Source organism: Nicotiana tabacum, chromosome 3, assembly GCF_000715075.1.
Source record: "Nicotiana tabacum cultivar K326 chromosome 3, ASM71507v2, whole genome shotgun sequence".
NCBI lineage: Eukaryota > Viridiplantae > Streptophyta > Magnoliopsida > Solanales > Solanaceae > Nicotiana > Nicotiana tabacum.
The window spans coordinates 80,312,506-80,326,565 of record NC_134082.1 but is presented as its reverse complement, the minus strand read 5'-3'; the positions used below and the strand labels follow the sequence as shown (position 1 = coordinate 80,326,565).

Below are 14,060 nucleotides of genomic sequence, written 5' to 3'. Positions count from 1 at the left end.
TCAATGTGGTGTTTGTTTAAAAAAAATGTTGAACTTCTTTTCTGAATTCTTTTTCAATTTTCCAAACTTTCACTAGTTCTGGATAAGTCGATACATCCCTACAACCATGACTTCCTTAAGAAAAATGACCTAAAACCACATAGAGCTGTAGATCAGATGTGTATGTTTAACTAGAGGTGGCATAATGGTTAAAAGAAAATAAGTCCTGACCCATATTATCCATCAAAAAACGAGTTGGATAATGAACCATTTAAAAACAGGTCGAATATGGATAAAGAACCATATTGTCCATTTAGAAAATAGTTAACCAAATGGATAACTAATGTGTTTAACTTTTACATTTGTAAAGCCTCAAATTTGAGGATTCGAGTTCCTCAAATTTGGAAGACTAGGAATTCTCTCATAAGTGATCATATTTAAGAAGCCATGGATAATATGGATACCCATATTATCCGCTAGATAAACCCGGGTTTATCCGTCTCAAATATGGGTCGGCTCGAATAATTTATCCGTTTTTTTATATTACCAGTTTTGACCCATCCGACCCGACCCGACCTGCTCGTTTGCCACCCCTATGTTTAACTGTGAAAGTATTGCTATGTGACAGTGTCCATCCCTAGCTTGAAAAGCTTGACTTTTGGTTCCATGAGATTTAAGTTTGTTTTCACTAGCATAACGCTATATACAACCACATAGAGTTGCATTCTATACAATACATTCTATGCAACAGGGAGTCGAGCAAGCTCCACTCTTTACAAAAAGTTAAGTTTACAAAATCAAATACACCAAAAGGCAGGGAGAGTAATATACATTTTTTTTCCATCCCTTTCAAAAAGAAGCAACTAAAATAGACTAGTTAAACAAAAAATTCATAGGAGTTTAAAGTACTAAACAAGTGGAACCATCTTACATACCTTCCGCAGAAGTAAATATGATGACATTAAACAAAAGTTTGGCTCTACTAACCATTTCGAAGACACAAACATCACCTACTTTTAGGTAATTGTCCAGCACAAACTCCTTCCAACCAGAGGTCAACTTAGCGTTAAATGTTCCAAGAATGCATTTTACAGCCCATGATTTCTTGCTTGAAACTTGAAGCACCACATCACTATGTCTAGTGGCAAAAAATTTCTTAGCTCTTGACAGCGTTATGGACTGTCAATTTGAAGCATGCATTATTATACAGAACATAAGATTCATCATTAATCATGGATTAGCTTTAGGTCACTAAAATATTCAACTTCACGAGACATTCAAGAATAGCTATCTTACCAATTGCATCGGGCCGCTGGCAGAAGACACATATGATGGTTGTATGAAACATATGAAGAATGGATTTTCAGATGTATAAGCTTTTGCTCTTTCATATGCTAAGACTATTTCTTTGGCCACCGCACTGCCATTACAAGAAGACTTGGATTGTTGCACATGCTTCCTAGTATCTTCACTGAGTTCTTCTGCAGAAAATCAAGCCAACACGAGAACATTTAACGATCAAGAGAGTACATTTAGTAGATTTTAAAAATTAACGCAATGATTTTCTCTGTACATCAGAATCACCTTTAATTTTTGAAGTGAATCCATCTGAATCTCCTTTCTTCTTCTTTTCAAGATTCAATTTCCTGTTGCGAACTATTTTGGATTGAGAACATGGAACCGAATTCTCAGTCTTGATAATCTTGTTTTTACTATCAGAAACTCCTGCCAATTTTCCATCTATCTTATGTATTGCTTTGCTCTCAGTTGCACGGAATATAGTGATATCTAAAGTGGGTTCAGTGCCCTTAATCAATTCAAATACACAAACATCACCAAATTTTAACTTATTGTCCAGTACAAATGCCTTCCAAGAGAAACAAATTTTTGTTTTTGATATACCCAGGGCGTATTTGACAGGCCAAGACCCTCTTCCAGGAACACGAAGCACTAATAAATTGCCACATTCCTCCGGGAAATATTTCCTAGCAAATAAGAACGCTATGTGCTGCCAAAAGAGATGGACAAAGTAAAATGGCATGCACCCATATGGATTGAATACAGATTAAAGTATGGGGAAAGTCTATAAAGTTTATAGCTTACTAGATTGTATGGTTTCGAGACGTATGATGGTTGCATAAAATATATAACAAATGGATTCTCAGATTTGAAAGCTTTTGCTCTTTGATATGCTATAGACCTCTCTTTGTCCAATACTGTCTTGTTCTTAGCATAAACCCCCTTGGATTGTTGCTTGTGCATCCTGCAACTTTCTCCGCTTCCTTCAAACAGAAACTCGAAATCAATGTATTACTACTAAATTGTCATGTAAGCAAATGATCAATTCTGTTAGTAAGCCAGAATAAACCTTTCTTACTTTTGGTTTTTCTTGTGAAAGAAGGTGAAGCTACATGCTCTTGTGTGTTTTCCACCTTGATACTTTTGGTGTGAATGTCAATTGAGACATCATCCTCTATCTCCTCTTCTGGTCCTTTTGTTTTGCTGCTCTTTCCTAACGGGTAATGGCCCAAAATCTCAACAGAATGCTCAATCCCAGTGCCTTCCCCATGTTCTTCTGAAGATATTCGAGCCAATATAACCTCATCAAAATGATCAAGAAAACTGACTATAAAATGGAACACTAAAATGTAAGTTTCTGAATATTTTATAGAGAATCCAATTTATCACCTTTACTATTTGAACCGGAGCCATATGAACCTCCTCTTTGCTGCTTTAATTTCTTGGTCTGAACAATTTTGGATTGAGAACATGGAACAAAATTATCAGTATTGTTAATCTTGTTTTTACAATCACAAACCCCTGGCTCTTCGCGAGCTATCTTATGCATTGGTGTGCTCCCAGCTGCTGGAAATATAGTAACATCCATCAAGAGCTTACTGCCCTTAATCACTTCAAATACACAAACATCACCAAATTTTAACTTATTGTCCAGCACGAATTCCTTCCAATAAACATTAGCATTTGCTGTTCCGATAGTATGTGTGACAGACCAAGATCCCCCGCCTGGAACACGAAGCAGTAAGTTGCCGTAGCTCTCAAGAAAATACTTCCTAGCCAATTTCAACGATACAGACTGCCAAAGGATATGGATCAGTAAATTGATTTTAACGTTATGCCATCCATATGTATTGAATAAGGATCAGAGTATTGGAAAATATACAGAGTTTATAGCTTACCACAATGTACGGTTTCAAGACATACGATGGTTGCATAAAAGCTATAATGAATGGATTCTTAGATTTAAAAGCTATTGCTCTTTGATAGGCTATAGCCCTCTCTTTGTCCATTACTGTCTTGTTCAGATCACAAACACTCTTGGATTGTTGCTTGTGCATCCTGCAACTTTCTGTGCTTTCTTCAAACAGAAATTCAAAATCAAAGTATTACTACTAAATTGTCATGTAAGTAGATGATCAGTTATCAAGTACGCTCATAGCCAGTAAGCTAGAATAAAAAGTTTCTTACTTTTAGTCTTTCTGGTGAAAGAAGGCGAAGCCACATCCTCTCGTGACTTTTCTACCTTGATATTTCTGATGTGAATGTCAGTTGAAACATCGTCCTCTGCATCCCCTTCCAGTCCTTTTCTTTTGCTGTCATGTCCTGATGGACAATGGTCCAATATCTCAACAGAATGCTCAATTTCAGTGCCCTCCCCATGTTCTGAAGAAATTCAAGTCGATATAACTTTATCGAAACCATCAAGAAAATTAACTGGCACAATGGACACTAAAAAGTGAGATTGAAAATGTTGGTTTATGTTTAGTTAACAATGGCATGCTGAAAATGTTGGTTTATGTTTAGTCAACAATGGCATGCCAATTGGAAGAGTTGGTGGAAAGAGTTGGTGTGGATGCTAGGAGGAAGCTTCCTCCTTTGATGTCACTCATGACATCAAGAGGAGGTAGTTTGATGTCACCAATGACATCAAGAGGAGGTCTTTACCTCTATAAATAGATGCACTCCTTCATTTGTAGAAACCATCCCAAAAATAATACAACACATTGTAGTGAGTAGAGAGTTAAGAGAGAAATTCTCTTAAGTGTAATTGGGAACTCTCCCCTTCCTTTGTTAATATTAAAAAGGCAACTGTTCTCTGGTGGACGTAGGATTATTTTGATCCGAACCACGTTAAATCTTGTGTTCTTTCTTTTACGTTTCCGCTAACAATTGGTATCAGAGCAACAGGATTCTTTAACGATTCAAGGAGGAAGAACAAACAAAGATGAGTTCCATGAAGTTTGAAATTGATAGATTCAGTGGACGCAACAACTTCAATATCTGGAAGATCCAGATGATGGCGTTACTGCGGAGGGAAGGTTCAATCCATGCTATTGACGGAAAGTATCCTAAGGATATATCAGCTCCCGACAAGGAGAAGATTGAAGGGGATGCATTGAGTGCAATCCAACTATCCCTTGCACCTAACGTGCTTTGTGAAGTGAGTACGGGTACCGAAGAGACGACCAAACAGTTATGGGAAAAGTTAGAAGGCTATACCAAGATCGATCAGTGACAACAAGGATGTTGTTACAACGGCGTCTTCACACATTTAAGATGGGGCCAGGTACTTCGTTACAAGATCATTTAGATGCGTTCAATAAACTTGTCATGGACTTACAGATTGCAGGAATTAAAAAGGAGGAGGAGACGCTTGCATGTGCTTTGCTATTTTCATTGACTTCAGGATATTGTGATATTGAGAATTCAATGATGTATAGCAAGGAGCCTATCAAGCTTGAGCAAGTGCGGCAGGCACTTAACTCTAGTGATGTGCGGAGGCACATTGAAGGAGATAGAGATGACCAGGCAAGTGGGCTCTTTGTGAGAGGCCGGACTAGCCAACAGGGAAAGAGCAAATCAAAGCACAGATCAAAGTCTCGTGTGAACAAGAAGAATACAGAGTGTTGGGGTTGTGGCAAGAAGGGGCACTTTGAACGAGACTGCCCAATGTCAAAGTCCAAGGAAAAGGCGAGTGCATCCACAGTTGAACAGGTACATGATTTTGATAATGATTATGTACTAACTACATCGTGTAATAATAATAGTAGTTATGGAAACAAATGGGTGTTAGACTCTGCTTGCACTCTGCATATGACGTTCCGAAAAGACTGGTTTAGCAGCTATGAGAAAAGTGGAGGAACCGTAGTAATGGGCAATAATGCAACTTGTGCAATAGTTGGCATTGGCTCAGTTCGGGTTCGCTGCCATGATGGAGTCGTGAGGACTATTACACAAGTCCGTCATGTTCCTGATCTGAAGAAGAATTTGATCTCCCTGAGTACTCTGGATGAACAAGGCTACAGGTACATGAGCGAAGCAGGAACTATAAAGGTGACTAAAGGTTCTTTAGTCATGCTGAAAGGCAAGTTGGAGAACGGCCTTTACACATTGGCCGGAAGCACCATTGTTGGCTCTACAAATGCATCTACAGTGCAGTTATCTAATGATGACAAGGCAAGACTATGGCACATGAGACTGGGTCATATGAGCGCACGTGGACTGGAGATGTTGAGCAATCGTAACCTTTTGGAAGGTGAGAAGATCAGCACACTTGACTTCTGTGAGCACTGCGTTCTAGGGAAGCAAAAGAAGGTCAGCTTCAGCACTGGCAAACACAAGACAAGAGGAGTGCTAGACTACATCCATTCAGATTTATGGGGTCCCTCTAAACTTCCATCGAAGGGCAAAAAGAGGTATCTTCTCACTTTTATTGATGATTTCTCACGAAAGGTTTGGGTGCATGTTTTGAAGGCAAAAAGTGATGCTTTTGAAGCATTTAAAGAGTGGAAGATTTTGGTTGAAAATCAAATGGAGCGGAAAATCAAGTATCTTCGCACAGACAATGGCTTGGAGTTTTGCAATGAAGAGTTTAATGAATTCTGCAAGGTCATGGGATCTCAAGACATAGGACTGTCAGGCATACCCCACAGCAGAATGGAGTTGCCGAGAGAATGAACAGAACTCTTCTTGAAAAGGCTCGTTGTATGCTTCTACAAGCCAAAATGTCCAAAGTATTTTGGGCTGAAGCAGTTCACACTGCTGCTCATATTGTCAATCGATCTCCAGTATCGGCAATTGACTTTAAGACTCCGAATGAGGTATGGTCAGGTGAACCCTCTAACTATTCATACTTACGAGTATTTGGGTGTCCAGCTTATTATCACGTTAATGAAGGAAAGCTTGAACCAAGGGCTAAAAAGGCCATATTCGTAGGGTATGTGGATGGAGTAAAAGGGTACAAACTTTGGTGTTTGTCTTTACTCAAATTTATAGTTAGTAGAGATGTCACCTTTGATGAATCCTCTATACTTGATCCCCGTAAAGTTTCCGTGGAGTTTTCAGGAAACAAGAACGACGAGCAGGTGGAGCTTCCGGTGGAGCTTGCCAAGGAAAAGGATCAAGAGACTCAGGTTAAAGATGAGCCAGAAGATGTAGACCTTGAAGAACTTGATGTCAATGAACCATACACAATTGCAAAGGGGAGGGAGAAGAGGCAAACACGAGAACCGAAACACCTTATAGATCAAGCAAACTTGATTGCATATGCGTCCGTAGCTGCACAAGAAGAGATTAAGGATCTGGAGCCCTCCTCGTATATTGAAGCAACTTCTTGCAAGGATGCTGTACAATGGCGGTTAGCCATGATTGAAGAGATGGAGTCTCTTCACAAGAATCAGACATGGGTCTTAGTGAAAAGACAAAAGGGGAAGAGGACAGTTGGATGCAAGTGGGTCTACCGAAAGAAAGAGGGAATTCCTGAAGTGGAAGATGTTAGGTTTAAGGCGAGATTGGTTGCAAAAGGATTCGGTCAGAAGGAGGGAATTGACTACAATGAAATTTTCTCTCCAGTCGTGAAGCATAGCTCAATTCGCGTGCTACTAGCATTGGTTGCCCAATTTGACTTGGAGCTTCAACAGCTTGATGTCAAACTGCTTTCTTACACGGTGATCTAGAAGAGACAATCTATATGGATCAGCCTGAAGGTTTCCTAGCTGAGGGAAAAGAAGATCACGTATGCCAACTAAAGAAGTCTTTGTATGGTTTGAAGCAATCCCCTAGACAGTGGTACAAGAGGTTTGATGCATTCATGACTACACATGAATTCTCAAGGAGTGCATTTGATAGCTGTGTGTATCACAAGAAGATGTCTGGTAACTCAATGATTTATTTACTGTTGTATGTTGATGATATGCTTATTGCTGCTAACAACATTACAGAGATAAATGCTTTGAAGAAACTGTTGAGTAAGGAATTTGACATGAAGGATTTAGGAGCTGCAAAGAAAATCCTTGGTATGGAGATTTCAAGAGAAGACGGTGTTGTACATCTTTCTCAGAAGAGGTATATTGAAAGGGTTCTCAAGAGATTCAATATGCATACGTGCAAGCCTGTAAGTACACCATTAGCTCCTCATTTTAAACTTTCAGAGTTACAAATGCCTCAGTCCGAGGATGAGGTGGAGCATATGTCAAAGATTCCTTATGCCAGTGCAGTTGGTAGCATTATGTATGCTATGGTATGCACACGTCCAGATATTGCTCAATCTGTAAGTGTGGTAAGTAGATACATGTCCCGCCCAGGAAAGAGGCATTGGGAAGCTGTCAAGTGGATATTGAGATATCTCAAAGGAGCTTCTGGTGTTGGTCTGACCTTTCGAAAAAGTGGTGGAGGTATTTCAATTCTCGGTTATGTAGATTCTAACTATGCAGGAGATCTTGACAGAAGAAGGTCCACAACTGGATACATCTTTACCCTCGTTGGCAGTGCCGTTAGTTGGAAGTCGACTTTGCAGTCGATTGCCGCTTTGTCTACGACAGAAGCAGAATACATGGCAGCAGCGGAGGCGGTGAAGGAAGCTATCTGGTTGAAAGGTTTAGTAGCGGAATTGAGTTTGGTTCAGCTGGAATCAACTCTTAGATGTGATAGTCAGAGTGCTATTCATCTAATGAAAAATCAGAGATTTCATGAGCGCACTAAACACATTGATGTCAGATTTCATTTTATTCGAGATGTTGTTGAAGAGGGAACTATCAAGGTCGTGAAGGTTATCACAGACGATAATGTTGCAGATATGTTGACCAAGATAGTCTCACTCGCTAAGTTTGCACACTGCAAGGACTTGGCGAGGGTGTGCATCAACTGATGCAACTCCGAAGAAAACAGTTGTTAGGTGGAGGTGGTATGTTCAACAATGGTTTGATTCTTCTTGTTTCTTACAACGGGGTTGCCCAGTAAGCTTAGAAGTTTTGGCCAGAGTTGTTCACACACACGCTCGAAACACAAACCAAGGTGGAGATTGAAGGTGTTGGTTTATGTTTAGTCAACAATGGCATGCCAATTGGAAGAGTTGGTGGAAAGAGTTGGTGTGGATGCTAGGAGGAAGCTTCCTCCTTTGATGTCACTCATGACATCAAGAGGAGGTAGTTTGATGTCACCAATGACATCAGAGGAGGTCTTTACCTCTATAAATAGATGCACTCCTTCAATTGTAGAAACCATCCCAAAAATAATACAACACATTGTAGTGAGTAGAGAGTTAAATGGAGAAATTCTCTTAAGTGTAATTGGGAACTCTCCCCTTCCTTTGTTAATATTAAAAAGGCAACTATTCTCTGGTGGACGTAGGATTATTTTGATCCGAACCACGTTAAATCTTGTGTTCTTTCTTTTACGTTTCCGCTAACAGAGAGATTTCAACTTTATCACCTTTAATTTTTTAGTTGAAACCATATGAAACTTCTCTCCGCTGTTTTAATTTCTTGGTTTGAACTACTTTAGGCTTGGAGTACATGGAACAGAATTATCAGTTTTGAAAATCTTGTTTTTACTATCAGAAATCTCTGGCACTTCTCGGCCATCTGTTTTATACACTCGTGTGCTCCCCAGCTGCTGGAAATATGGTAACATCTATGAAGAGCTTAGTGCCCTTAATCACTTAAAAATATAAACATCACCAAATTTTAACTTGTTGTCCAGCACGAATGCCTCCCCTGCCGGGGACATGAAGAACTAAATCACCATAGTTCTCGAGGAAATACTTCCTATCAAATTTCAAAGGTATGGACTGCCAAAGGAGATGGCTCAGTACATTGATTTTTAGCTTGTAGCTTACCAGTTTGAAAGGAGAGTAGACGTGTGATGGTTTGCATAAAAGATACAATAAATGGATTCTTAGATTTAAAAGCTTTTGCTCTTTGATATGCTTGTCCCACTCTTTGTCCATTTCTATCTTGTTCAAACATTAAATTAAGATCATTGTTTTAATACTAAATGGAGTAAATTATATACAACTGACAGTGTGAAGATTATTTACACCGTCAATGTAGTATAACCTGTGACAGTAAGCAGTTACCATTTCATCGAGTTACTAAGATACCTATCATAAAGATTTACCAGTAATTACCTAATAAGTGACTTGATATTGTGTAAATATATTTGACACCATCAGTGCATAGAACTTAGACTTTATTAAATTATTATTTTTCAGTTCAGTTCATAGCCAAAAACAGCAGATAAAATACTCACTTTGGCCCTCTCTTGAGAAAGAGGGTGAAGCTACATCCTCTTGCAACTTCTCAACCTTGATTCTTTTGACATGCACGTCAACTGAAACATCATGCTCCGCATCCCCTTCTTGTCTTTTTCTTTTGCTGCATTGTCCTAACGGACAATGGCCTGGGTTTTCAACAGAACGCTCAACCACATCTGGAATTTTTGCTTTCGCTTTCTGGCTTCTTGGAATATCCTCTACGATCTCTACAGAATCATCCGACCCGGACTGGTCTCTTTTTGGTACATGGTGTGTTTCATGGCAATGGAAAATGGGAGTGTGTATACCATGTGCAGAACTGTATGGATATTCAATTTCTGATGCACTCAAATCAAATATACTGACATTAAAATGGGAACGAGCATTGTATCCAAACATCAAAAAGTGCCCGCAGCTTATTGAATAGAAGTCTCTGAAATCTTGCCATCCAATGCCTAGACAAATTTGGCCATGAGAAAGAACCACTTCAACCTCCCATACTTCTCCAGTGGGAACCTCAAGATACACAGGGTTTAGCATGTTCTTGCAATATTTGCTGGCAAAGTCTTCCGGAATCCTCTGCGTGCAAAGGAGATCTGAGCTCAGTTTCATACATCTCGAATTACAGTAAAATATGCCTGTTTTCTCGAGAAAATCCTGCAATATACTTGCATAGTGTATTCTCTGTTCTTTCAGAAATAACTATCAAAAGAAAAATATCCACAGTAATCTAATTAGGCCAACTAGAAAAGATAGTGGATATTTTGGATGTAATTAACATGTGAATTGTGCTATCTCAGTTGTACTATAGATTAGGTGACAGATATGATTTCATTCTTCTATATCAGACTATCTAAGCAAGACGTGTGTGAAAATAAAATAACGTATTCCTATAAGATTAACTATATATCTTCATAAAGTTGCTCATTCATGCTATTAGTGAAGCCTTAACCCCTTAATGTAGCTACCTGACTCTTCCATCGAAGTCTACACTTAAAATTGACAATGAATTCCTATAACTTGTAAAAAAACATAGGCCTAAATTTGTTAACGACCTGTGTTAGTTTCTCCACTATACTCTTTTCCCAACTTTTATATAACTTATTTCTCATTTTGTATCTTTGTCAGCAGACTGGCCCACAAGTTTTTTCTAACAGATCTGCAACTACTAGCCATGGGAAGTTAAATTGTATTTCTCTTTATTCAAACCAAATATTTGTAAATTCAGCGTCATTAGAAGCCTATATTCAAATTAGAGAAATAAAAAACTCTAAACATTTTCAGTAATACTATTTCCTTTTTACTAAGTTGAATGCACTTTTCTATACATGGAAACAATTTAACTTTGAACTTTCCCTTTTAGTCCTAATGACATGCTTGTATAGCCACAAAAATTAAATGAAATTTAGTACCACAAGTTTCAAAAGTTTTTATTTTTCTTCAAATTCTGTAGCAAGTACAACACTTCGGCCCAAATAGTCTGAGAGGGGATTTATTTAACTCCAAGGAACTAAATCTCTATTTTGCTTTGCGTGAAGTCAAGACATAAGATCACAGGTGAAATAAGAAGAACTAAATGATACAAAAAGAAATTGATAGCAGATGCATGTATACCAAAATCTTAGGTTCAACACACATAAGACATAGATTACAAATAGCAGCAAAAGAAGGAAAAAAAGGAAGAAGGAAGAAGGAAGAAAGTGATTACTAGACGGCAGCATTAATATAATCTTGAAGAACTTTGGTTGCGGAATTTTAGCAGTAGAAGATTTCCAATGGGAAGAGCCTTCGCCACTTTGCAATTGGGGCTTAGCTGCCATGACTGATCTAATTTGGAAGTTGGTACTATGTGATAGTAGAGCAACAGAGTTAGTTCTCTTTGTTTCTTAATTAATTAATGCTTAATAGGTAGGTAAATAGAGATATTATGATCCTTGATGTGATAGATTAACCCAGGATCGAGGAGTTAAACAAATCTAATCTATATATATATATATATATATATATATATATATAAAGGAAGGCAAAGAAGACTGGAGTTGGCAGCTCTCTTTAAGTCACCATTAACATTTATCGTTTTTAGCATCTTTTTGCCATTCTTTCCCCTTATTACTTCTTTTTCCTATTTAAAAACCGGTTGATGTCATGTTCTTTTCGGTTCACAATAAGTGATCAATTTATTTTTAGCACGTCTGTTAAGAAAATATTACATTATATACAAAAATACCTATTATGACTAAATTACCCCTAATTAAATATTTACTATGAAGGGTAAAAAAACTTTTTAGGGATATGTATATAGAGGTTATTTATAAAAATAAATTGAATTCTTTCTTGATTACATGATTTGAAACTTATTTTGAACCAAAATAAAAAAGCAAATTGGTCACTTGCTAATTCAGAATTCCAAACGTTGCATCTTTAGCCAAAAGTTACCTCTTTAATTTTTAAATAATTACACTTTAAATGCCTTTTTAACAGATTTTACAAAGAGTCCAAGCGTTGCCTCTTTCGCCAAAAGTTTCCTCTTCAATTCCTAAATAACTACACCTTAAATGCCTTTTGCAGACTTTACAAAGATATTTCGAAATCCACTACCCAATATTATTTATCCATATTTTCCAAAGATGTTTTGGTAACTTATTATTATGGACCGGAGGAAGTATTTGTCTTCGACATCCCTGCAATAACCTCTTTCACTTTCTCATGTTCAAGTAATCAATGGGTTCTGGCGTGGACACCACTTATATGCAATTTCTCGACAGTCATCATTTTTGACTGAACAGGATGTCTGCACTACTTGAAATTAAGGATGTTTAAATTTCTCAAGTTGAAAAAAGTTGGGTGTAAATATCATTCACCGACAAAAAATCCTTCCTCGTATTCTATGGTAGTATAAATTTTTTTTTTGAAGTCACATGTTTTTTTAGTTTTTTATCTGCCACGTATATTTTTCGCTTTCTCACATGTATTACTTCAGTAAATGCACACATGATAATTAAGTTCGTCTAAGCTATACTTAAAAAATATTTATCTTTTTAATTTCATCGTTACATATTCTATGTCGACTAAATTTATAAAAAAGATTATTGTAAGTATTTTGGGATGATTATAGGTTGCACTATATTGGAAATTTATAAAGATATTATTACGTATTTTGTAAACTTCATCTTCTGCTATTTAATTGAGGGGAACAACTATGACTTCCGCCATTTCTACGAAGACGGAAAAATCAACATCACATTAGAGATATTAGTAGTACTCCCTCCCTTAAGTTTTACTTGTCACGTTTTAATTTTGGTTAATCAAACTACATAAACTTTGATTAATATTATATATATATTACCATATTGATATGAGAAAATAAGGGTGTACAAACCGAACCGGAAAACCGCACCAAACCGAAAAGTCAAACCAAACCGATTAAAAAATCCGACTAGGTTTGGTTTGATTTGGTTTGGTATTGAGCAAAAAAATCCGAACCAACCCGGCACATAAATATATAATTTTTATATAGAATTTACTTTAAAAAATGTCTAGAAATATTTGGGATTCTCTTGCGTGATATAATATTTAATAGTATACTAAGTGCTACATATTTATTAACCTTAAATAATGGGTTGTATGATCACTTTCTCATCAAGTATTACTGAAATGCGTCAATCTCTTTGTTCTTTCATATTCATATCATATGTTAACATCTATTAAATTATTATATCTTTTCGGATGTGAAGTGATCATTATTATTTAGGTATCATATTTATTTTTATGTTTAATTACTAAATTCGGTTAACCTTGAAAGTGTGCATCAACGAAACATTATTGTCAGACGACTAAAAAAATAACTATTATATATTACTAAGAAAATTCTCTCGTAAGAATATTTTAATAGATAATATATTTGTCAATTTTTTATATTTTTATAAACATATATTTACTTATTAAAAAATTTACAAAGTAAGATCGAAATAATATTTAAGTAACAAAAAAACCCGAAAAATCCGACAAAACCGAACCAATCCAAACCGATATAGTTGGTTTGATTTGGTTTTGATAAAACCCGAACCAACCCGGTTCATGTACACCTCAAGAGAAAAATATAATTACAAATTATAAAACTTTTTATATAGTTTCTGAATTTTTAAATTTTAATTTTACAATATTAAGAAAATATAATACTTCCTCTGTCATATTGTATTTCTCTTTTACATGCCCCTTAAGAATTATTAATTAGAAAATGGATTTAACTATTCTACTCTTATTTATAATCTCTCGTCATTAAATATTTATTCTACTTATGTGTTATTTCCATCTTCAAGCACAATTATTATTAAGGGTAAAAAAGAGTAAAAAACAATCAATTTTGTTTTGAACTTCTAAAATGACAAATAATTTGAGACAACTATTTTTAGTAACCACGATTATTAATATGAGTCGGAGGTGGTACAATTTAGCTTAAAAGATTAGTCAATTTGACTCACAAAAAACGAAACGTGATAAGTAAAAGTGAACAAAGGGAGTAATTGTTTGA

General features: G+C 36.6%; 1 protein-coding gene across 1 annotated transcript; it reads right to left on the bottom strand.

Moving 5' to 3' along the window:
• Positions 1-720: 720 nt before the first annotated feature.
• Positions 721-11,507, bottom strand: LOC107812001 (uncharacterized). Its single transcript, XM_016637006.2, has 10 exons — positions 11,238-11,507; positions 9,526-10,108; positions 3,466-3,660; positions 3,177-3,355; positions 2,668-3,073; positions 2,357-2,554; positions 2,083-2,261; positions 1,564-1,987; positions 1,276-1,460; positions 721-1,158 (listed from the first exon to the last, which is right to left on the bottom strand). Exons 2-10 carry the CDS (start codon positions 10,067-10,069, stop codon positions 907-909), a joined length of 2,562 nt encoding a protein of 853 aa, XP_016492492.1. The 5' UTR covers positions 10,070-10,108; positions 11,238-11,507; the 3' UTR covers positions 721-906.
• Between the last annotated feature and the right edge of the window lie 2,553 nt (positions 11,508-14,060).